Genomic DNA, 26,106 nt, shown 5'->3' on the forward strand with positions numbered 1-26,106 from the left:
ACAGTGGATTCTGAGTCGAGGCTGTCGATAGAGCTTTTACTGTCTTCTGAATGCAGTCCATGACCCTCTCATGTCACCTGTTGTTCTGGGCAGCATGGAGGTATTTGTCTCTATTTCAGCAGCATTTTCCTTCTTTCTTCTTCAGATTCATTCTTACCTAATTTATCTCAATTTAAGCTACACACCTGCCAGATTTGGGTCATGAACATGGAGGGTTTAATGAAAAGGCCGAGAACTCTTGTAATTGTTTTGATAGACATACTTCATGCCATCTCACACTTCGTACATAACTTGGCCTTGTACAGTTTGTTTGGGAAGCTTAGTGGTGGAACATTTATTCATTGTGCTCTTTGCACTTAACATCTCTTCCTGCCCAGGGTTGCTCTGGCTACTGATAGGCTCAGGCTCCCGACAGCCTAGTATACTCGGTGGATTGTGGCACGTTGTTCTTTTTTGTGGCAAGTTTTTCTTGACTTAGGTTGAAAAAGAGAGGAAGAAAGGAGGACTGAAGACTTGAGAACCTGTGTAATTGTATTAAGGAGCTAGGTAGTACTATGGGCAGAGCAGAGCAGTTGGCTCTTGAGTTTGAATCCCTGCTGCATTTTGCAATTTCTGTGATCTTAGGCAAGTATTTAATGTCTCAATCTCTTCATCATTAAAATGAGGATAATACTCTGTATCTCAAGATGAGATAACACCTACAAAGAAGCTAATGCAGAACCAAGTTGTAAAAGAATTTTAAATATTTTATCCCTTGCCCTTCTTTTTATTAGTGTCATCCACATTTTCCTGAAACGTACACATTGACCCCTCTTAAGCAACTCCTGATTCTGCTGGTAGATTATTAGTTTGTGGTTATTGCCATGCACATTTGCCGAGTCATGTAAAAGCATCAAGAATTATCAGCCTGTCCTGGGAATGGGTTCCTTAATTTGAACCAGATAAAAAGAGGTGAAGGAAGCAAAGGAATTCATTGAATAAGTAGGAGTGTCAGTGAACAACAACAACAAATTGCTCGTCATATACATTTAGTGTTCTCTATAACACTGTTCCCTTTTCAGAGAGCTTTGTCTGTTTTCTCATATTAACCTCACAATCAGAAACATGGTACTAAGCAAGAGAGAAAGATTTTTTAGGATCTAAGTGCAGCTATTTAAGGACTATCTTTTTTAACATTGCCAGAAGTAGTCCCTCATCAGAAAACCAAGGGGGACCTCTACTGTAAGAAAATAGTACTGGATGGCATCGTAGTACTTCTGTGATTTATTTGGAATGCTTTCTGGGGCACATCATTTTTTTACCTCCCTGGTTCTTTGTTAACTTCACTTATAAAATTTAAGGGTGGAGCCCATGGTATCTCAAGTCCTTTCACTTCTAAATTCTATGGTTCTGTTTTACTTCTTGTGGTTGATCAATACCTAATAGTAGCCATTTAACTAAGAACCTCTCCACATCCAGTACGCAAAGGTAACTGCAGCTGTGATTCAGAATAGTGAGGGTATTTTAAATTTCCTTTTATACATTTGTTTTCTCTATTATAAGGATGAGATGTTTAACATATTGGGTTTTTCTTCTTCCATGCATGCCACATGCATTAAATAAATGGCAGTCGGCAGACCACAGGGCAGCTTGGGACTCCCAGCAGGCAAATCCCCACCATTTGAGAGCTCACCTTGCAGCAGACAGACATGGTGGCTCGGTACAGGTATTTTCTGATTTTTGCATGAGTGATTATTTCCCAAATTTATACAACTAACCCTTTTTTGAAACTCATGGCATGACTTCATATCCTAATGAAAAACTTGTTGCTGAACTCTCCATAATCCTATTCCTTTGTATTTAACCAAAAAAGTGAAATTGACATGGCCTAGAAAGACCACCAGCAAGAGATACTACGATTTTACCTTTGTTCATTTTTGCAAGTATAATCAACAATAGTTAGGTAAGTCATACTCACAACAGGTTAGAAAGACAGACTGTATTGTGTGAAACATGTGTTAAGCTTGATTTTCCAATAATAAGCTCAGTCTTTTTTAATGTAATAGAACACTTTCATATCTTTTTTCCCTTTTGTTGATTTTGCCTTCTTCAAACTTAAGTCAGCTAAATAGATACGAAACTTTTCCATCCTTCATACTCAGAATGTACTTTCTGATTAACTGGTCAAATAAACATGACCTTAATTTTTATAAAGGTTTATTTTGTTTGTATTTGTAGAAAATAGCAGATGGAGAAAATAATTTCAAGGGCAAGTACTTATTGAATGCTCCCTTCAACTTTCTTTATAAAAATTTAAAACAGTCCTTCATTTATTTATTTATTTTTGATGTGTTCGTTCCCGGACCCGTTTTCTGTGCACTTAGAGATACTTATATCTTGCCCTCTCATGCACCCTCAATTTCCATCTTTTATGTGTATTGTAGAAAGAGAAAGGTTGCCAAGTCTTTTATTTCTTTTAAAATGCCAGCTTAAGGTAATTTAAATGCTGGTTTAAAGTAATTGAGATAATAAATGTTATCTCAGTCCATTTCAATTTAGAATTTTCTTTAAAAGTTCTGACTTTTTTCCTCCACGTATTTCCACTTGAATAATTTTCCATTATGCTTTACCAAATTTGCATTTTTCTTAATGTGTATCTATATATATTTAGTTTATTGGAGCTCTGCTCTGGATTTTGTCTTTCTTGCTTTGAATTCTAAAAATCCATTCTTGATTAAATCTCCCAAGTTCTCATGTTTTTCTCAAATTAAATCTTAGAGGCAATTTAAATTACGTAACCCAATATTTTTATGGAACTTTGGAGTATGTGGAACTTTCAGTCCTGCATAACAGAGATATTTGAAGAGTTGATAAAAATTTAGACTGAGGGACTCAGAGACAAGGGTGCCTGAATTGTAAAACTTTATTATGACTCCAATTCATATCCTTGGAAAAGTTAATGGAGCAAATTACATTTAGTTTCATAACACAAACTGGATTGTGTACGTGTCTGTATATGTTTACACGTTTCTAAAATGTTCTTTGTTACAATAGCAGGTGTCTTGCTCAGTGTTCAGGGATGTCACAACAGTTAAGACACTATTAGAAAGCTTTCCTACCACTTCTGTGCCATTACCACTCTTGTATTTTCTTAGTTTCTTTTTACTCTGTGGGATTCCCAGAGGTAGCTCATGGGATCTCTGGACAATCAAAGGGTGAATGAGTTTGATTGTGGGCTCATGACTCTGGTATTTTATGTTCTCTTTTTTCATATGTTCCCAAAGAGTCGTTTCAACTCTGGTTCTTTCTCATCCCCTCTTCTTAAAGCTTCTCTTCCTACAGAGACTACATCTGGCTTTATCCTAATATGTAATAAGTGATCAGTTTTACTTCCTAGAATTCTGTATTCATAAGTAAAACAAAAAAATTTTCACTATTTTCATTGACTTCCTGAATTTATTTTACAACACTGTGTAAGCTGACATGATGGGACACTAAGCCAATTTGACTCCTGTGAAAAATTTACTGGCAGAGTGAGTAGGCTCATGCCTGAATCTTGTTCTATCCTAAAATATTGACTTCATTTATGCTCTGTGTCCTCCCCACTTAAAAAGTTGAAAAAGTTACAACAGGACACTTGTGTAATTGGACTAATAAAATTGTAATTTAAAACTAGTAATCAGAGGAAAGAAAGGTGCCTAAAATCCGAGGTAATGTGATAATTATAATAAATGAATACTACGTTTGTTTCTGAACAAAGGAATCTTGTCTGATAAAGGGAAGAGATAAAGAGAAAAACCTTTTTGTTAATACATACGTGTGAGGATAATTTGCCTTGAGATTCTTTGTGTGATGATCGTTACATGACCCATTGGACAAAAGTTTCCAGTGTTGACTTCTTATGGCAAGTAAAAAATTGCCTTCAACAAATATTAAGGACATGTTATCCAGTAGTTTCTTAGGAAAGACGTTACCATAATAAGTAAAGAGCTCTCTGGTGATAAGTAAATACAGTACCCATTTAGGATATTTGGAAGCAGAATCAAGAGTTACCCCAAGTGAGCGATTTGGGGCCCATGGCATCCATTCTGCACCGATCACTGCACCCTTTTCCTGGAACTCCGAACTGCTCTCAGCACGGCACCTCAAAGCATTCCAGGCTGCTTCCGGTTGACATGCAAGACGAAACCTCTTGCCATTTTGACCTACAGAAGGATCCTCACTTACTCATTATTTCGCATGCGCTTTTAATAGGAGCTGAATAGTGGAGTCCAAATATGAATGCCTTGTTTTTCCAGAATTACTATACGCATTACAGATCAAACAGATAGGTTGCCAAGGTGATTTCACTGTGTTTAAGAGCGCAAGCCCTGGAGTCAAATTCGAGTTCACATTCTATGCCTTACATTATTCATCAGTAAAATGGAAACATTAGTAATGCCTCTATCTCATTGTTTTGTCATGAGAACTTAAAAAGTATTTAGCATAGAAGGTGGGGCTTATGAAGTACTATATACTAGAATAATCTGTTGCTTTTTCAGATTAAGAAACTTGATTAGTATCTGGCAAGTGAAGTCTAGTGGTACAGCCCAAAGAACGCATTGTCAAAGTGGGATTTATCTAATTTTATTCAATATCTTTAGTGTAACCATATTAATTCGCTGACCAGAAGGCTCCAGCTATACATTGGATAAACTTTTCCCACTTGAGAGATTAAAAATAACATTTAAGTATCTGAGGACTTTATTTTGCATCTGTTCTTGGCTTATATGTGTTTTGGGAAAGTTCCCGGGGCAGTCAGCTTGCGCCCCTTTCCGCTTCCTTTAGAATCCTTGGTAATAAATATGGCTGAGAAACTTAGACCCATTACTTCCAGTTTCTTGGCCATTACATTATTCTGCAAATTTATGTAAATGTCTACTAGGAGGTGCTAGGCACCCTGCTGGAGTCTTTGAATAAAAAGGAGGAGTAACAGATACAAGGTGCCTGTTCCCATGGACCTTTCAGTCGATGGGGAGGGTTAATTAAACAGGCGGTGTGATAAATGGAGAAAGTACAGGGTGCTCTAAGAATGTATAGGGAAGGACCTAACTTGGATTTTGTAGGTTTAGATTTCCTGGAAAAAGCAATCTCTTTTTTACCTGAATCTGTGTTTTCACCTGTTTTTAACGTGCAGAATCAGTAGGGGTTACCGGTTGAAGAAGGGAGAAGGGTCAAGGGAAGACGGTCCCAGGCAAGAAAACAACACATGTAAGGTTGTGCAGGAGAGAGAGGCTTTACACTAAGCGAATGACTACCGTCCATTCAAGCTGGTGTGTGTGTTGAGAAATGAGACTGAGAGGTCAGCAGGAGAAAAATCATGAAGGACCTAACAGGTCCTGTTATTAAATTTGTACTTTATTTGAGAATGTTGGGTGGCCGTGAAGAGATAAGCAGGATAACCCGATTAGTGTTTTTTCTAAAGGAGACTTTGCTGGAGACTAAACTGGAGGGAGGAGAAGTCTAAGGCAGGTCTGGCCGAGGGAAGTGATGGGCAGCGGAGATGAAAAGACGGGAGAGGTCTGGAGAGATACTTAGCAGGTAGAATCTAGTTTGGTGTTGGGGGCTGAGGGAGGAGGTAATGTCATTTAGCCCTTTTCGATCCCTTTCTGCCTGGCGAACCAGGATCTCCAAAATGAGCTTTTATTTATTTTTTATTTATTTTTAAAAATTTTATTTATAGAGAGAATGCGCAAGCAGGGGAGGGGCAGAGAGAGAGAGAGAGAGAGAGAAATCCTAATCTTCACTGTCAACACAGACCCCGATGCAGAACTCGATCTCACCAACCGTGAGATCATGACCTGAGCAGAAATCAAGAGTCGGATGCCTACCCCCCTGAGCCACCCAGGCGCCTCCAAAATGAGGTTTTAAAATGTACCACTGGCAGCAGGCAGTGCTCATATCGCATCCCCTGGGAGCCATGCCAGTGGCCGTAGCATGACTCCCTGGACACCAGGCCACCTGAGAGCCTGGTCTGGAGAGTAGACAGGTGGTTTCTGCCAGAGGGAGGAAGACAAACGGTAAGGGGGGCTCCTGGCAAAGTATGTGAGATGGCGCAGCTCCTGATGGTTTGGAAATCTCCTCTAGTTGTACAGCCTTGGGTTGCAGTTAAGGAACTCCGTGGCTCCGTCCCCCTCCACCCCCCGACCGGGGGGGAAGGCCAGAACCGCAAACAGTGCTGCTGTGTTGTGCAGCCAGGTCGCGGGGATGGCCACGAAAGCGTGACAGTTGTCGTACCGGGCGCTGTGATGTTGTAGTCAGCGTGACTCGAAAAACACAAATGTAGGTGATGATAGCAGGAAAGAGACAAGCGTCTTTTGACAAGGTAACATGTATGGTTACAAGTCTCAGGAGTCAGTACCACATCGCGGTCAGTCCTCCGTTGTGCCTGTCGTGAATACTGATCTGTCTAAAACACTGCAAATAACCAGTGTCAGCTTTCTTCATCAAATCTTTGAAAATACGGAGGTACTGACAAGGGGGAGGAATGAGTGACCGGTACAGTCCTATCTTTCTGTCCTGTTTTCCAGGGCACTGAAATCTGCTAGGGGGAGGTTGTGCAGGGAGAGTCGTGTGCCTTCAGGAGATAAGTCATTTCCAGCTCAGCTCCTTCCGTTTATCTCAGGAGACTCTTTGTCCCGGTGCCACTGGGGTAAATCCGCATTACAGGTTTGCTTTCAGATTCTGCTACCGTAACATTTCCAGTAACAGCTCTAGAGCCTCGAGTACTCAAAGAGTAGAGGGCTCTGCTTAGGACTTGCATCAGCGGAAGTGAGATTGAAATCCGTTTTGGTGCATCTTTGCCGACAGTCCGTGAGGATGTCCCTGTGCCTTCAGGATGTCAGTTGGAAATATCAAGAGCATCAGTTAGAACTGTCGCTCTAGGTGTTAGAATATGTAAGAATGTTGGTTCATGTGGTAGGTGTGTACCCTGACCAGGGTCCAGTGATCTCTTTGGAAATTGTTCTAAACTATGTCTTCATTTCTTAGTGTGCTTTCTTACAGATGACTTTTAGAAAAAGCTTAGGGTGTAAGTGAGATATATAACATTTCAATATTTCTAGTATATTTACCGGCCGGATGGAGATCTGGTTAATGAAGACAGAGAGCCTGTACTATGCACCTGGCAGCATGCTTACCGTAACTCAGATAGAAATTAGGAAGGTGATAGTATAACTGGTTTGTATGAAGTCGCTGGATTTGGAAAGTAAATTAATTGGCCTTCTAAAGTCATTGATGACAAAGGTAGCGTGTGTTGTCTTTGTACTCAAAAGTCTATGAGAAGGACTTCTTTTGGAATCAGGTATAGTGGGCAGCCCTTAAGTGAACCGTCACTTATCTCCCACACTTAGCTGCAGGCCGTTTCCACATTCTCTCCCCTTAAACTCTGCTTCATCTGGTTGCCTTCTTATTTCTTTTATTTTTCCGTAACCTCTTAAAATAAAAATTAGACTGAGTTTCTTATCACCGTGAGACTATCAGAGAACATTCCTTTAAGAACAGCAAGAACAAAACACCCTGTAAAACACCTGAGTTATTTTTTCAAATGGCAGACTTGAAAGCAGCTGTCATCTTAGATACACTTTTGTTACAAAAAATCAGCCATTGGACGCTAATATTTCGTGGACTTGCAGGTTCTAGTTCAAGTTATGATTCTAGAAATGTCACATAAATGAAATCATTCTTTAGAATTTGGTTGATAAAAATCATTTGTGTATATGTGATCGATTTAGGTCTCCAGGAATATAATGACATAGTATTTAGAATACTATGTCTTTGGGGTTTTTTTTGTGGTGTTTTGTTTTTTTGTAAAATCCCCCTTTGCATAAAGACCTTAGTTTTCTTAAGTGAAAGCAATTTTACTGCCCTGACATACTCTTATGTCACCGGTATTAAGTAGGCTGCTTTTATAGGAGAACTCTGTTACCGTGTTGCTTCTCTTCTTAGCCTGGGATGTTAGCCTCTACTTAGAGAGTTAGGGAATCTGGGAAAGCAAAGAAAAATTACATTAAAGAAGGACATAATGGAGGATGTTATTTCCTTCTGGTCTGGTTCTGGTTGACCACGTGGAATGAGATTGGAAACATTTCAGTAGAATAAAGCTTATTAGAGTCAGGTGTGACTTTGTGTGAACTGAAGTAAGTCGGATTGTATAGTCAGCATGCTCTTACAGGTGCTCTTGCTGGAAATTTAGAATACGTGAGGTGTAAATTTTCAATTATGCCACTTACAGTAAGGGAAGACATGTTCGAGGAGCTGCCTATAGGTTGAGACGGGATCCGTCCAAGTGTCTAGGGCTGTGGAACACAGAGAAGGAAGAGAAACCTGTGACTATTACGTGGAGAGAAGAGCAGTGGAAATTGTTCAGTGAACTGTTTATCTTCTGTATGCAAAGCATCCTGAAAATTACAGATAGTGGCGAGTACAAGAGTACAAGATAAGAATCCTGCTCTCCTTTGTAATTCAGTGTAGGAACTCTGACGTTGTAAAAATTAAGAATAAAGAGCTTAATTACGTTTGATAATTAGAGCAAATAGCGACTGTTAACGTGTTTTCAGAAAGAGGGAGAAATAAAGAGAAAAAATTGCCTTGGAACTCAGTAGAATGCCAGGAAGGAGGAAGCTGGTGTCTCAACAGGGGGGCAGACTTAGAAACAAATGGGAGTGTTCCTCTCCTGGGGTTGGTTGTCTCTGAAGATGACCTGGGTGGTTTTTGTGTGTTTTTCAGCCGTGGCCACAAATGTAGTGTTCATTTGTAGGTAGTAGATCCACATAGGATATAGGAACCTCAGCCTCCATGATTCCTGCATTAATCTAGATTTGTAGGTTGACGCATAGTTGCTTTTCCTGGCATGTCGTGACCTCTTATTAAGAACATGTGAACTAGTGAAGTTTCAGTAAAGTGGGGGCTCTGTAAATGGACCCAGTAGCCAGCTGTCAATGTGGTGTCCAGGCCCCATGATACGTTAACATTATTTTTCTTATGACAAGGTCAGGTGGGGGAAGCAGCAGCCTGATTCTTCGCTTTTGAGCCGGGAGTCCAGTCTGGGAAGATGGTAGGGGTTACTGGAAATTGGAACCATAGATACGGGAAGAGAAGCACATTTAAGAGGGAGTGTGAGAGGTTCGATTTTGGAAGTACTGAGTTTGAGGTACCGAACTTGGTCTGAGTGAGTGTGTGGGTCAGTGGTTGGCTCAGCAGGTGCTTTACGTAGGGGTTGTGGCTGAAGCCACGAATGCAGGCAACACTGGCAGAGTAGTGGTGGCCGCCATTCATGGAGCTCGTATCACATGCCTGTCACTGCGGTTTACATAGCGATTCCGTTTCATCCCCGTATCAGTCTTGTTAAATAGATATTCCTGTTTCCCATTTCATAGTTGAGCACACTGAAGTTCAGCACGATGACATATCTTTCCTGGGTTGCACAGCTGTTAGAGCTAACTTTTGTTTCTAGACCCATCTTACTCTAAAGTACCAACTGGTGCTAAGTGATACAGAAATGTACAGGAAAATGCGGACCGAGCAAAGAGCAACTGAATCTATTTTCTAGGAATCGGTAACCTTTGAAGAGCAATCTTAATAGAAATCTGATGTAGGGACAGAGTACAGATTGTAGGAAGTTAAGGAATGAGCGAATGGCAGATGAAAGTGTTAAGACTGTTGTTTTGAAGAAGTTTAGGGGAAAGCAAGAAATAGGATAGTAAGATGACTTTGTATGACCAAGAGGATTGGGGAGAATGTGGGTGTTTTGCCATGATTTTTATTTTGTTTCAGGATTTCGCTCATCCTTGCATGCATTCATTCATTCATTTATTTCAACAAATATGTATTGACTTCTTGTTCTGTGCCAGGTATAGCGGGTAGATATAGAAGGGAGCAGTACGAAATTCTTGCTGTCATGGAGCAGGAGGAGGTGGGTGTGGGTGTCAGTCCACATAATCAGAGGATCACCTCTGAGTAAATGCTATACAAAGAGTTAGCAGTAGAGTATAACGTGACATAGTGTGTCTGAATGGAAGTCTTAGATTGTGTGACAGAAAAGGCCTGCTTTAGAAATGTTCTCTGAGAATCTGAAAGATAGGAAAATGGCCATTCAGCAGGAAGAGAGTTCAGGCATTGAGATGATACCAAAGCCTTAAGGCAGGAATAAGTTTGACATACTGGATGGAGGCTCGTGAACAAAGGAAAAGGTAATAGGAGGTCAAGGGGTAGGCAGGGTTCAGACGTGGTGCTTTGTAAATTGGGGTAAAGAATATGGATCTTTATTTTAAGTGAAACGGGAGGTTGACCCTTGAAAAGATTCAAGCAGATAATTATACGTGATCTGATTTCCATCTTAAAATGAGCGCTCCGGTTGTCATGTGGCCCGTCCGTTAATGGAAGGTAGGGACAGGTGAAAGCAGGACTAGTTAATAGGTTGTTGCTCTCATATCCACAAGAGATCATTGAGGTGGCCTGAACCACAGCCCTGGTGGTAAGAGAGGTGGCCAGAACTGATTCGTCTGGGGCTATGTTTTGGGGGAGGATTTAACAGGCCTCGCTGATGGATGAAATGTAGGGTTTCAGTCTGAGAGTGAAATCACAGTGACTCCTGGATCAGGGGCCTGACCAGCCAGGTGAAGGAGTCGGCAGGAGGCGAGGGAGACCCAAGCAGGGGGGTGCAGACAGAGAAGCACAAGGTCTGTCGGAGGGAGCTGTATGGATGTTCACAAAGGGACCAGTTAATGCCGTAGCCAGGTGCCTAGGGAGATGCGCACACCTGGGAGAACTGATGGGACTGGAGCACAGGAATTAGCCTTAAAAATAGAGGCAAAGAGACAAGACAGAAATTTCAAGATGAAAAGGGAGTTAGTTGGAAAGCCAATATTGGATAGCCTTGATTTTTCATACAATATTAGACCTGTTACTTTATTCAGTTATGAACAACTCAACTACATACTAATTATTTTGTGTTCTTTGTATTAACTTTCTAATTTGCATACTTTAATCTTAATTTTTATCATTGTATAATCTGTTACTTTGTGTATATGTAATTTTTTTTTTTTTTTCTTTTCGGCAGGTTGTAAGTTCGACAAATGGAGAGTTAAACACAGATGACCCCACCGCAGGACGTTCAAATGCACCCATCACAGCCCCTACGGAAGTAGAAGTGATGGATGAAACCAAGTACGGATTTGTTTTCCTTCTTTGTTCTTAAACTATGCATGTTTGAGAATTATAGTCATTTACAAGTATTCCTGGAGACTTTTTTTAAGGGAATAGGTGCATGCAAAACAAGTGATATTTATAGTTATTTTAACCACTAAGTTGAAACTAGTGCTATTTCAGTAAATAAGTTTTACAATACAAAAATAATTATTTAGGAACTGTGCTCAATTTCTTACTTAGAATTAACAGCCTGTTTTTAGCATTTTATTTTTAGGCGCATTGATGCATGAAAATTATTTCCATAGGATAGATGCTCGTTTTTTTCTGTAAGCGTAAGAATATTAATTTTATAGTATGCTGCATGTGTTCATATTAGTTTCACAATAGTTCTTCTATGAATGTAAATGATAAAGCTGCTTGGAAAAAAATTAAGCATGAAAAACAATGTGATGTTTTCAATGTGGGCTACTTCTGATGATCTCTTTCTCTCTCTCTCTCTCTCTCTCTCTCCCTCCCTCCCTCCCTCCCTCCCCCCCATTCCCTCTCCCTCCCTTTCTCTCTCTTTTTTCCTTGTATTTTTTTTCTTTTTCTCTTTCTTTCTTTCTTTCTTTCTTTCTTTCTTTCTTTCTTTCTTTTTTTTTTTTGTGTATAGCTGCCAGAAAGTGTTGAACATGTGGTGAGTTTGCAAGTGTAGGCAGGCAGAAATAGCTCCCTTGACTGTCATGTCAAAGATTTTTGCTTTTTTAAAAAAAACATACCTTTCAACATAGAAATTATAATTGGTAAAAGTTGTTCAAAAACATTTGGTGTCATTTATTTGAGGTCTGAAAAGCAAGAAATAATTGTTTGAGGAGCTCTTTTGCCTGCTGCAACTTTTTTTTTTTTTTTTTTTTTTTTTGCTTTTTTTGCTTTAAGTGACATAGACTTGGGGGCACTTTTTAATTGAGTAGTTGATAACACCCACTCTGCTTGTGCTTGTGCATTTGTTTTGTAACACAGAGGCTTTATTTGCTGTTTAAACAGAAGGAAGTTTGAGTTTTAAGCTCTCTCTTTTCCTGTTTGTAATTTTTAATTCCCGTAGCAGATCCCCCACCCTCACCCCTGTAGTGTCACTAAAACCATATGTCATTTACTAATTGTGTTGCCATTGAATATACATGGAATACACTGATACATTTCATGATTAACTCTAGAGAGAGAGTGTTAGGGAAGTCCTCGTCTAAATACTTCCTGCTACATGCAGATATTATGAAAAAAAAATTCTGTTAGTTGAATTAATGTTGAATTTAAACTATCGTCTGCTTTTTTCTTTTTTCTAGTCCTAATGCCATGTTTAAAATGTTCCTCTTAGTCAGGGCACCTGTGTGGCTCAGTCCGTTAAGCATCCGACTCTTGGTTTTGGCTCAGGTCATAGTCTCATGGTTCATGGGTTCGAGCCCCGTGTCGGGCTCTGTGCTGACAGCTCAGAGCCTGGAGCCTGCTTTGGATTCTCTGCCTCCCTCCCTCTCTGCCCCTCCCCTGCTTGTACTCACTCTCTCTCCCTCTCTCCCTCTCTCAAAAATAAATAAGCATTAAAAAAATTTTTTTTAAAGTAAATAGAATGCTCCTCTTAGGGCACCTGGGTGGCTTATTCGGTTAACTCTTTGACTCTTGGTTTCTGCCCAGGTCAAGATATCATGGCTTTATGGGTTCAAGCCCCATGTCAGACTCTGCGCTGGCAGCGGGGAGACTGCTTGGGATTCTCTCTCTCTCCCCCTCTCTCTGTCCCTCCCCCCACTCACGCCGTGTCTGTCTCTCTCAAAATAGATAAATAAGTTGAAAAAAAAAAAAAAAAGATCTTGGGGCACCTGAGTGGCTCAGTCGGTTAAGTGTCCGACTTTGGCTCAGATCATGATCTCAAGTTTTGTGAGTTTGAACCTCGCCTTGGGCTCTGTGCTGACAGCTCGGAGCCTGGAGCCTGCTTCAGGTTCTCTGTCTCCCTCTCTTTCTGCCCCTCCATTGCTTACGTGTGTGCGTGCTGTCTCTTCCTCACACATAAATATTAAACATTAAAAAGAAATTTTTAAATATGTTCCTCTTAGTTTTCAGGACAAATTTTGAGTCCACCTGGGGGTACATAAAGAAAGTTCCTTAGATTAGTAAATTTTGGAACATTCTTTTCATATCCGAGAGGAACCTTACATAAATTTTAGAACAATGCTTATTTGCTGGCTGCAAGATCAGGAAACTTCTTTTGTGAATATTTCTTTTTCAAGAGCCGTAGTGATCAAGTATCCATTTTTATCACTTGTGACTACGGCCCTTATTGACAGTCTGACTTATTTTAGTGGATTTGAGGGTATAATTAGCTACATACTTGGGCACTTTTACATCAAGAATAAAAACCGCAGTTGATGTTTGTGCAGACGTAAGCTCACTTACAAAAGTAGGGTGGCAATGTGTCACGGTGGGGAGCACGTGTCCTGTGCAGGCAAGCACAGGCTGTAGAACCCTGCTTATGTCACTTACAGTTACCTTCTTGAAGCGTACTTCTCGTTCTGCAGAACGAGCCTATGAATACCTCCTTCCTAGGCTGTTGAGGAAACGAATGGGGATAAAGCACCGCTTGTTTGTCTGGTGCGTGGAGGGGGCTCCGTAACTATCCCCACCCTATTTATTCCTCCGCTTCCGGCTGCCGGTGACCTTCCCCATCTCTGTGTTCTCAGCTGTGTGCTTCTTCCATCAGTGTCTCATATTTTCACTTCCATACCCACCCTCTTCGCCGAGACTGGCCATTCTGTGCACATGTCGTGCCAGACACCTGCTTTTAGCCAAACCGGTGACCTTTTGCCAGTTTATTTAATCACCAGTTACACTGCTTGGATTTTAGAATATCTGAAACTGCCCTTGCCCTTAAGTCGATTGCACACCGGCAGGGAGGATTGCAGTGTATCCGCATGCATACGTAATTTGTACATGATAACTACCATGAAAAGGTATAAAAAAACCTGTAAGGGCTTACAAAGAAAAGCCTTACTTACTGCCAGGGTGATCAGAGCACGCTTTCTGGAGGTAGCTTGGAAGAATGGCATGGTGATTTATTTCGCTGGGATGGGTGTGGGTGTATATGTTGTAGGTTTGCGTTTCTATCTGTAGGTGTTAGAAGATGAGAAAAAAAGCAAGTGTGGTGGGAAGGTTCTTCCTGAAGGAAGGGTCTTCCGTTGCCTGGAGATTTGAGTCCAGGTTCCTTGGCACGGTTGGCCCCAGGCCCTTCATCCCCCTCCTAGTCTGGCCTCTGCTTATCCTGGCCAGCCCCATTCTCCATTTTGAACACTATTCTGTGGGTTCTTTCAGTCTGCTGTCGGTATATTGTTCTCTTGACCTCTCTCCAGCTTCTTGAAACTTCTTGAATTTCTTGAAAGCAAGACCTTTTTCATCTTCAGATCCCCAGTGCCTAAAACAGGATGATGAGTTATTACTAGATAATTGCAATTACATAATGTGGCGTATCCATACAATGGACTGACCATTGTTTGCTGGCCACGTACAACACCGAAATCAGGCACGTGATGCTAAGTGAAAGAAGCCAGGCACAAAAAATACCCCAGGATTCCATTTTTGTGAAATGTCCAGATAGGTCAATCAAGAGAGGAATCTAGTCATTGCCCAGGGCAGGGGAGAGGGGGCGGGAGTGACTGCTGATAGGTGAGGCTATGTGGTTTCTTTTGGGGGCAGTGAAAATGTTTTCAGGTTTGATTGTGGTGACGGACGCAGGGCTCTTTGAATATATTAGAAACCACTGAATTGTACGCTTTAAAAGGGTGAGCTGTATGAGATTTGAGTTGTATCTTAATAAAGCAGTTATTAAAAAAAAAAAATGGATAGCAACCCATGATTTCAGTAAAGCCTTCCTGCAGATGGGCTACAGAAATCCTCTGAACTTCCCTGCCTCTTCACTGGCTGAAAGCTCTTTCAACACCTCGCATTGGTTTCCCTTTAATCAGGGTGACTGTTACACTCATACCTTCTTAGTCTGTAGTGAAGACACGAGAGTGTGTTTTTTCCTAAATTGCATCACCTGTCAAGAATGCTCTTCCACACTGCGTTTCCAGCTTCCCCTCTTTCTTCTTCTCTGTGACTGACAGAGATCGCCCTCACCCCACCCTATTGATTATAATTTATTTTACATTGGGCATTTTATTTATTTTTGAGTATTTATTTTGAGAGAGAGAGAGAGAAAGAGAGAACAGGGGAGGGGCAGAGAGAGAGAGAATCTCAAGCGGGCTCTGCACTGTTAGTGTGGAAGCCAACTTGGGGCTCGAACTCACGAACGGTGAGATCATGACCTGAGCCGAAATCAGGAGTCGGACACTCAACCGACTGAGCCACCCGGTGCCTCTGGACATTTTCGCGCCTCAAGGTTCGATACGTGATTTCCCAATGATGGAAATTACACTGTTGTCCAGCACATTAAATGGCTCCTTCGTTAGTGATGAGATTTCACTTTCTTCACTGTATCAGAGAGTTTTTTGTTTCTTGTTCAAGTTCGGTGATACAAATGGTAGCACCCTTATCTTTCCCTCCAGGAATTTAGGAACACAAGGCTTCTTCTGGTTTAGTTACTGACTTTTTAAGTATTATGCCATTGTCTTTTTTCATCTCCTTTGCTGTCTTTCCCTTTTGCAACATTTGCCGAACAGTTACTGCATATTTGGTAATGTCACGATGAGGAGGAGAAGTCAAGGCCCTGCTGTTCCCTTAGAAAAGATAGCAAGTACCCAGTAACTGTCAGGTGGTAGTCCTCAGTCCTGGCTTCGAATCACAAGCGTCTGGGGAGTTTGCAGAATAGGCCAGCCCTCAGGCTGCGCTATCAGTTTCCGATTTCATTGGTCTGTGGTGGAGGTCCGGCTGGCAGTACTTTTAAAATGCTTGGAAGCTGATTCTAAGGAGCAACCAGGATTGAGAATCATTGGCCTAATACCAGGTATTCCAGGATTGGCCTCTAGGATATGGTGTTACTGGATTGAAGAGACTGGAGTGTGCGCTTCCAGCTGAGAGATCAGAGACCTCTTCCTAGGTAAGGGCACATGGGTCCCGGTTCTCGAAGATGAGTAGGTTTGGCAAAGGAGTTGGATGCAGGAGACAGGGAGAAGTGGCCGAGCAGCATGGGAGCGAGGAAAGAATGAGGCAGGTGAGAGGAGTAACCCAGGCACGTACAGAGTGTGTGAACGCATCACAGTGGGAAGTCGTCTAAGTGCCTCATCGCAAGGGACTTTTGTAGGCAAGTAAAAAAAAAAAAAAAAAAAAAAAAAATAGATGTGATTGGTTCTCAAGACAGAAGAGCAGAAGAGCAAGCTGTGGGTTTTAAGCCAAGAAATGGTACCATCAGATCGAGCCTTGAGGCATTTAGTTGGGCAGCACTTTTGAGGCTTATGTCATTTCCTGGGGCTCATTACATTCTATAAAATCCGTCCGCCCTCTCTCCTTCCCTCCCTTGTGTCATATGGGCTGCCTGGACAGGAAGCTTGATGCAAGATGAGACCAAGAGGGGAGTGGAAATAGATTGGAACTCCATTGTAAGAGCCGTGTGGGCTTAACATCTAGACCGTGGAGAACCATGGGTGAGATATTAAAGGCAAAGGGCAAGGGCATCTCTAGGAGACAAGTTTGGATGATACACTGGGGAGAAGAAGAGACTTAGCCTGGACGTGTGTTAAGAGGCTCTTAGCAGTGTTGGAGGCCACAGGTCCTGGAGTAAGCTGGCACGAGAGGATGGCCCAACTTTGAAAGTCATTTCAGACTTGAGGGACCGATTGCCCGCGGATGGAGAGGAAGAAGTTGAAACTGAGGGTAGATCTGTGGTTCCCAGTTAGCGTGGTTTTGTGGATGGACTTGGGCTTCTGTCTAAACTCTTTTTGCTTAACTGGTCAGTTCGCATGTTTTCCATAAGGGATCCAGATATATGAAAGTACGTTTCATTTATAGATCTGAAGGGAGAAAATCCTTTGTCAAGGAATTAAAGATACGTGTATACTCATCGACCCCGATAAGGAGAGCCTAGGCTCCAGAGTCCTAAGTGGGACGGGTCCAGCAGGTACAACACAGTCTTACAACCGAAGGTGGAGACAGTGAGTTACTGCTGAAGGGACAGGTAGGAACTTCAGATCCAGACAGAGCAACATGGGTCATTTTCTGGGTAGATGTGAGAAGAAAGGATATGATGTGGATCTCGGAAGACAGTCACATCCTAGAGGAAGCAAAGAGGCACTGAATGAAGGGGAATTGGCGGTATAATGTCCCAAGCAATGCCTTGTCCCTTGTGTTTTCCTCATAGTTGAGGACTTTGATCCGTTATGATTTCCTGTTTACTACCTAAACAGTATTTACAGCGACAGCCCTCAAGTTCATCGGAAGCAGCATTTACCATTTATTTCCAAAGAATTTAAGAGTAGAGGTGTGGCTTCAACGCTTTTAGGCTAGCTATGGAATCATGTGAGAAGCATGAGCCTGACCTGGGAGAGCATATTAGCTTGCTGGAACCGCATAGGCATAGCCAAGAAAGAGCCAAGAAAAAAAGAAACATTGACAAGAACATGATTTAAATGTCTGGTAAGCTTAATCCATTTCCCCAGGGTTGTCAAGAGTGGAGATCTGAAGAGACTGCAAATGAGGTGTAGACTAATAACATAAGAAAATAGAGCCCCTGAGCAGCCTGGACAAAAAATGGGCTTAAAAAATGTAAGGGTGTGGCTAATTTTCTAAGGCCAGCTAGTTGAATTTAGTGACCAAAAGAGCTCGCTCCCCGCATCTGTGAGAGCTTGTGTATGTGCACATTCCTGCCGTGTTGGCTGTTGTTTGCAGTTACTGTTAGCAATAACTTTTTTCCTCTTTCAGCTGTACCAAGGGTTAAAATCACATGGCCTCTTTTTACACATTTGCCTGCACTCATATAAATTGATGCCTTGGTGGCCACTCAGTGTCTCCAGCCCTCAGCTCATAGATTCTGGTCCAAGGACTCACTGGAGGTGGAGGAGCTGGAGGGGGGACCTGGCAGGTACCATGTAGACAGAGCGGTGCCACTTGGGATTAGTCTCCTTGAAGAATCCGGTGCAAACCGCTTTTCCCCAGAAAAGCTTCCACAGGCACCAAAGTCTGCATTCAGTGAGATTTCACTAGGGCTTGTGGGCCCCAGGTAAGAACTCTCGCTTTAGAACATGCTTTGGAATTTTGACTCGGTTCTTAGGCTAGGAGTTGCGTCTCTGAGGCAAGTCCTCCACTTTTTATTCTACAAAGATTTTGGTGGGATTTTTGTGCCCATTTGTGGGGCGTAACTGTGAGTAACCCCTTAAGAAGCTTACGTTCAATGTAAGATAATAAGAAAATAAATAAGATAAATTCAGATGAGTCCTGAGGGCGGGGGAGGGGGACAACGTAAAATGGTCACGTGACAGAGTGGCCACGTGGGAGCAGCGCTGTTTTAGATTGAAGGGAATTGACACGAGACTCACTTTCTTAATCGCTAAGACTGTAAATCATCCGTTTTGGTAATGAGCTTTAAGAAACCAGCCACAGGTTAAACATCAGTTTTCTTCTCAACTTCTACCACTGTAATTCTACTTCTAGATCATCTGGTCTATGTGGATGCATTCATAGTGCATGCAGCAATGCTGCCCTCTGGTGGTAGTGAGTTAAATAGCATGCCAGCTTCCCTGGCAAGTCTTGTTTCAACGGTGTACTCTTTCCTGGTGGGATTTATTTTTAAAAAATAGATGTCTTTTTAAGATTGCTTTTTAATTTAAAAGGTCTCTACAGTTATGATTCATTTGAAAATTTTATTTAGGCTCAAGTGAATGCTTGGGCTGGTTTTCTGTGTTAAATAATACATAATTGAAGGAAAGATTACCTAAGAAATAGGAAGAACTTAGCTGTCTGGTGAATTAGAAAGAAGATTAAATGTCACTAGGAAAACAAGTCAGACATGGTGAATTGCTAATAACAGAAGTGTGAGAAATATGAAACTTGTTGACCAAAATATGTATTGCTTTAAATTCCCTGCACCAAAAGGCTCGTTTAAAACATTTTTTAAACACTTCTTAGAACACCTTTTCAGCAGAAAACTTTTAAAAGATTGTAGTTTGGCATTTGAAAAGACAAATGACAGTATTTGAGAACAGTGAACATTATCAGAACTTTATACTAAATAAATGTCTGTTGAAATGTGATCATGTTCTTAAATTTAATATTCTAAGTCTTTGGTCATTTCTCACTATCAATTAAAAAAAATTTTTTTTACAAGAGGAACATTTTGTGACTCTTTTCTGAGTCCTTTATTAAAATATCTTTTTTTTTTTTTGACTAATGGTTTTCATCTCTAACACTTTGACTTAAATAACTTTTTTTTTCACTTTTTTATTTGAGAAAATGTATATGTATAACACCCATTTGAGAAAGTATTTAGGTAGCTGATAGTTACAAGACATTTTTATAAATCCAGGAAAAATCGATTGTACCTAGAGCCTTCTTTTCTAGAGGTAGCTCTTTTCAAGACCCTTGATGGGGTAATTTATCTCTGGTTTCTCTGGTGGTCACCTCAGAGTAAAATTCATAAAGATTGATAGCTGCACATATTTCTAGTTGGATCTTTACCCACTGATATATACAGTTTTGAATTATTCACGCTCCACGGTCTAATCATTATGTGCGGTTTGAGTGGGGTTAAAAAAACACAATCGTGTAATTTGGTTTTGAATGCCCCATAGTGATTTCATAGTCATGCTGTAAATCACGATAAATGGTCTGAAATTATTTTTGACCAACGATAATGTGGGTGGAGCAATTATGTAATTTAGCCAGACAGTATGGGTTCCTGTTTACATTTCTTTCGCAGAAAGATAGAAAAGATATCCGGGAATTATTTCATCTTCCACCATATTTTGCTGGATAGGACACTTGAAGTTATATGGTCTCCATTATGCTTAGCTTGAAGCCATTCATGGAATATCCTTTTATGCAGGCGGGCTGCTAAGGATTACAGGAACATCTTTATAAGGTCACGTTGTGTTCCGGCTTTGAATTGGCAGTATTGTGTTAATTGAATCACCACGCATATAAATATTTCTTTAATTACAAAATAGGACTGACATATTTGTCTACGCACACACATTGGACTTCAGGGGAAAAGTGGAAGCCTCTATATGCGTTGCCTGTCCCCTTGGTATTCTGATAGGTGGACTTTGTGTTCCGTGTGGCAGAGGAAAACAGCCAGACCTTTATTTGAAGGAATGCCAGGCTTTTCGAGTACACATATGCGTGTATTTTGTTGTTGTTAGTTGCTACTCGGTGTTTCTCGTTTAACTTTGACTTTGTACCACCCTCACCATTGTTCTTCACGTGTTACATGTGCTGTCTTCTCATGACGAGGAGAACTTACTGTGGGAAAAACTAGGCCTGTGAGGGGTCATCTCTAGAGTTGTTTTTTACCTAGGAATAAAAATCAGCATGCTGTTCCCTCGTAGTCTACGAAACTGAGTCACCTCAATTGTGCTATTTTAAATGTTCAGCGTAATTTTTACCTTAATTTACTTACGATGAGCTTGACCTTAACCCTTACAGAATTAAAGGAGGCAAGTCTTGACATATTTTATTTTCTCACTTCCAGTTTGTAAGTGTGGTGGAAAATGTTTGTTGAAGAGTGTATTTGGGATTCCTCTTCTTCCTTTTGGAATCTAAACTAATTCTTGGCTGGAAATAAAATCCTCACTCTTAGGATCATTATTGGTTTTTTTTTTTTTTTTTTTTTTTTTTCCTTTTCTGTTTATTCATTATTTATTTATTTATTTATTTATTTATTTATTTATTTAATATAATTTATTGCCAGATTAGCTACAGTGCATACCGTGTGCTCCTGGTTTTGGGGGTAGATTCCTGTGATTCATCGCTCACATATGACCCCCAGTGCTCGTCCCCACAAGTGCCCTCCTCAATGCCTGGCAACCCCTTATTCCTTTTCTAATTCTAACTCTAGTTCTGACTCACCTTATGCATTCCGTCTCTTTCTTCCTGGTCTTAACAATCAGATATAAATATCAGGAAGAAAGGGAGAGAGTGCATAAGGTGAATTTTATAAAAGCACGCCATTGCGAGAGGTTAATGAGTATTCAGAATAGAATGCGGCGGGATCAGTGAGGATTCACAGTCCCGTGGCTTCTCAGGCTTGGTGCAAAGCCTTTTCAATTTAGTGGCTCCTTTTGATGTTGCATAGAACGTCTTGCTATGTTCCTAAAAGGCACGTTGATGACAAACTAGTGATCACTCTGCCGTAGTCTCACTAATCTGTTTGCTTCCTTGGCATGTTCACCGTGTATCTTGCATTAGCGTGTTGCTTTCTATGACCATTGAAATTAATAGGCTAAATTCTGCCTTTCCTTGGCGACCTTTTAGTACTTTCATAATAAAAGAAGTGTTTCCCTCCGCCCACAGGTGCTGCTGTTTTTTCAAACGAAGGAAAAGGAAAACCATACAGCGCCACAAATGACTCTGGACACAGACAGATCATGGGGAGTTACTTACGTGTTCATCTGCTGTCTTGTGATTAAAAATCATCTCCGTAGTGACCACATACATTTTCGAGGACTCACTCGTAGAAACAAAAATGTCATACATACTTTCATACTTCATTTTGTGGTTGTCTTACATTCATATTTTTTTCTAATTTAACTTTTACGGAAGCTTTAAAGTTTTGTCGAAACACGAGTGCTTTGCCCGTCGATGAACGGAATGGACCAATGAGGTGGTGTCGATGAATACCGTTCTAAGGACATTTTTCAGAAGCTCTCCCCCTGTTGTAGAAAAAGCAGTACAGTATCTTCAGTGTCGGCCAGTTATATACCTGATCTGGTTTTTGATAACTTCTGTAAGAGCATAATCAAACAGGAATGTCCCTCCTCCCCCCCCCCCCCCCCCCCCCCCCCCCCCCCCCCCCCCCCCGCCCGGTGGATAGTGCAACAGAGAAGACACCGTTGCCCCCAAATGTAAAAGAAGTTATTTTACGGGACGTTCCTTTCTTGTGTGGCATCTGCATCGATTTCAGTATTACTGACGGTACGGCTGTGCGTGAGTCGTATTAACATTCTCTCTGTGAAATCATGGTACAGTCACTGCCCAGAGGTACTGAGGAAAAACGCTCTCGGGGTGCGGCCGATGGTAGGTGGTAAAATGGAATCACGAGTCGCGTGGTAAATACGAGCTCTGCTTTTGTTGCACCACTTTGTGAAGTTCAGTGTTGCGGAAGTGGCAAAAGCGCTTTTTTTTTAAAAGAAAAAAAAAAAAGCAAAAAATATTTGTATAATGTAACCTTATGCTTCCAGATAATAATGTATGTTAGACAGCAAGAAGCGAATACTTTGAGAAATGAAATATGTTGGAGTTTTGGTTTTGTTTTCGTTTTTTTAAATACACTAAGGAGAAGAAATAAATGTGAATCTCATCGCGATGTGTAAGGTTGAAGTCTGAGGAGATGCCACTGAAGCCTCCTGCTGAATGATTACACTCTCCCTTAAGCAGAAAACTTCGATGTGCCATGCAGTGATGTCTGTTTGTTAATTATTTGCTCTTTGATTAAAAAAAAAAAAAAAAAAAAAAAGGACCCCCAGCAATAAAGACTGGGTCACTCTCTTGCTCTCTGTGCACATTAGCCTCTTGTATTCAACTTTGCCGGTTCTCTGGAATTTTCCTACCTTTTAGTATAATTTTGATGAGTGAGAACTATTTTGGAAAGGATGGGTCAGGTGCTTTGCCTCCACAGTCTGTTGAAGTGCCTGCATATGAACAAAGTTAATCGTTCTGCACAAACAGGAAGCCCAGTCTGCTCTTTTAAGTGTGCTTTGTTTGAAGCCATAAAGATACAGGTGTATTTGGTCACAGTCTGCCAGCCAGAAGTTTCAAGCAGAGTTAAAACAAAACGACTGGCCAGAAAAAGAATCATGTTTTTCAGATCGCACACTCACCTTTCATTTATGAAATTGTTACTTACTCTTCCCACGCAGCCCTTCCTTTGTCTTCGGGCAGCATGCCTTCAGGCGTGCTTATTTATTTTTCTTGTCGCAAGGTAACACTTAAAATGTGTAATGAAAGTAAATAAATTACATTTTTGACTTCCTTATTGCATTTACAGGGATTTGATTGTATCCGTAATTTATTTTTCTTAGTAGCCACAAGGTCCGTGTATCGTTTTTGCTGAATTAGGTGCCCACACAGATACCGCAAATCGGGACATTGTTTATCATCGTCGCTCTGAATCCTGCGATCGTTTCAAGTTCTTGATTTGAAAGGCCCACGCTCAGCCTAGAAGGCATTTGCTGTATAGTTTGGTCAACAGTTTTCCATTCTGTCTGTCTGTATACTGTCACGATGCCTCAAACGACAGGAGTTCCATACTGAGGTTTTCTTTTCGTTTTTGCCTTGAGCAACCTAGATGGATGTTTTGGCCGTTATAATGTGAAACCACTTCTTTCTTTACAGTATTTGACCAAATTTGTGTGTCTATGATATTTGTAAATACATGCGATACCTGTATTTCTTATCATAAGCCTATTTAGTTTTATTCTCAGTAGGGTTTTTGGACTGTACAGTGTTTATATGATCTGAACTCCTTATACATAAGAAGGTGTGTATATTAATCCAATTATGGACTTAAAATATTTTAAAAGTATAAATACCCTTATTTGCTGCAAAGACCAGTGTGCAGACATTTGCTTTCTAGCAATATTTTTAAGTGCTCCATTTTAACGCCAAGGAGAGAGTCTTCTGGTGACACAAACTGGTCGGTAATAGGTGATGCAGGTATGTTCAGGTTAAGCCAACAATGTTTTGCATTTTTATGCTTCTTTTCTGTCAACACTAATGAAGTCAACATTGCCTGAATGTCTGAATAATGAAACACATCCCTGTTTAAAAGTATGTAACTGAAAAAGAAATAAAAATAAAGGTAGTTTTTTTAAACTTGCTTTTTCCCCCCTTCCTCTAATCGTGGGTATAGTGATGCTCCTCCTACGAATGTAAGGTAGGGATTGAAAATCTCCCGATTTCCACTTAGTTTCGCCTGTGTGAGATGCAGAGCCGAAGGGAGGGACGGGCTCTAGGGGTTTGCGTCTCTGTTAGGATTTTGCCTTGTTGGAGCCCCATCGTAAGAAGTACATACCGGGGAGTATCTGAGCTTTGTTTAATGAGAGTTCAAGAAAAATCCTTCTGCACTTCCCTGAGCCACTTGATAGAGCACTTAATTAAAACTAATGCCGCTAATAAACCAAGGAAAAGACACAGAATCGTTTTATTCCCTTTTAAAAATGAAGTCATACTCGGGTGTTCACAGAAATGAAACATCATCCGTCCAATTTTAAGTGGATGACTTTGTCACTGCAGAGGGAAAGCACAGACCTGTGACAGTGTCTCACAGTTTTGTCTTGTGCCTGGTGCTTTAAGGAGTCTCCCCGAACGGTATTCATGGTGCCGGGCTGACCGAAAGATGCTGCAGGTAAGATAAGGCAGAGCAGCACACACGAAGCACCAGCATTCGGAGGCAGTAGAAGGAGCTGGGGAAGAGAGCCAGTGGTCAGAAGGCGCTATGTAGAAAAACCCGGTTTCAGATGGGGGGTTCAGTCTGAACGATCCCGCGAGCTGAATCTGCCAGCACCTGTGAATTGCCCGTGGCTTACGCAGGGGGGTGGACGTTCTCACACGTAACTGAAAAGACCAGTGCGAGCCCTGGCTTCAGAGGTACTTGATCCCGGCGGAGAGTCAGAAATCGGTCCCTCTCCGGCTCTCTTTGGTTTGCTCTCTGCTCTGCTGTTTTCATCGCCGGGGAGACTCTCCATGAGTGATAGTAAAGCGACCCCCCAGCAGCTTCGGACTCGCGCTTTCTTGGTAACCTCAGCCAACACAAAGGGCAACTTCTCTGTGCGGTTGCGACAGGATCCTAAGACTGACCTTTATTGCTTGATTGGTTCGCAGGCCCACCCCTGAGCCAAGTCCTATGGCCAAGGGAATGCTGTTTTCCCACCGTCAGAGGACACTTCGGACTGAGAAGTGAGGTCCAAGGAGGTGTTACCCGAAGGGAATTGAGGGCATTGTCGCCAGAAATTTAGGGTGATCGGAAGCCGCGCAGGCGAAACCCACAGATCGTCACCGTTTTGGTGAGAAAAAGGAAACTGCAGCCGGAAGGCACCCCTCGTGATTTTAAGTTAGAAAAACATTTTTATTACTCTGAATGTGTTCCTAGAAATTACACATAGTGAGTGAGTGCATTTGAAAAACGTTCTAGACTCAGGTAAAAACGGAGGTCATAAGTACTTTAAGTGGGGTGTTTCTGTTCTTGCCTCGTGTTTGAGGGTTTGTGCTAGAGCTGGATTCATAGAGTAAAAAGCTGATTTTTCTACGAAGAGTACAAATAAGGGGAATTATAAAGTTCTGCGGACATTCAGGAGAACTAGTTTCTTCTCTGCCTGCGTCTCAGGCAGAGCCGCCTGTTACTTTCTTAGGAAATTTACTTCGTGAGAATACATGGGTGGTAACCACATATATACTTTGTTACATGTAGAAGTATTATCCAGGAGTGTTGCTGGGATATTAAACTGCTTTTGCTACAAAGAGCAGTTGTTCACAGGTATGTTCACCATATCACAATTGTATTTAAATGTAAAAACACCCCCCGCACTGCTCTAGACTGAGGGTTGGCACATTTTTGTCAAGTTCACGCTTTGTGGGCCAAGAGACAAAAAAGGATCTCCTATACTCCTGTAACTGGAAAGAAAACAAATTTCCACGAATTTTTCTATTGATGAAATCCGAACTATATATTAATACCTGAGAACACTTTTTTTCTTTGTAAGACAAGTTTACTAATGATAAGAGCTGGGTTATTTTGAGGGGATAATAGTTCACTTAATTGGGGTTTGAAGTCGTGGC

The 26,106-nt window shown here is 41.3% G+C and overlaps 1 protein-coding gene across 19 annotated transcripts in view; it reads left to right on the forward strand.

The window, feature by feature from the left end:
• CSNK1G3 (casein kinase 1 gamma 3) overlaps window positions 1-24,144 on the forward strand; it is a 105,136-nt gene extending 80,992 nt beyond the window's left edge. For 4 of the 19 annotated variants that reach the window (XM_043586378.1, XM_043586388.1, XM_043586370.1 and 1 more), the window contains exons 11-14: window positions 1,610-1,705; window positions 11,078-11,184; window positions 11,819-11,842; window positions 21,625-24,144. In XM_043586378.1, the coding sequence (XP_043442313.1) occupies window positions 1,610-1,705; window positions 11,078-11,184; window positions 11,819-11,842; window positions 21,625-21,679 (282 nt within the window). In that variant the 3' untranslated portion in view covers window positions 21,680-24,144. The remainder of the gene's footprint in view (window positions 1-1,609; window positions 1,706-11,077; window positions 11,185-11,818; window positions 11,843-21,624) is intronic. The other 15 variants (XM_043586469.1, XM_043586478.1, XM_043586459.1 and 12 more) reach the window with 5 other exon arrangements.
• The last annotated feature ends 1,962 nt before the right edge of the window (window positions 24,145-26,106 follow it).

This window comes from Prionailurus bengalensis, chromosome A1 (genome assembly GCF_016509475.1).
Source record: "Prionailurus bengalensis isolate Pbe53 chromosome A1, Fcat_Pben_1.1_paternal_pri, whole genome shotgun sequence".
Classification (NCBI taxonomy): Eukaryota; Metazoa; Chordata; class Mammalia; order Carnivora; family Felidae; genus Prionailurus; species Prionailurus bengalensis.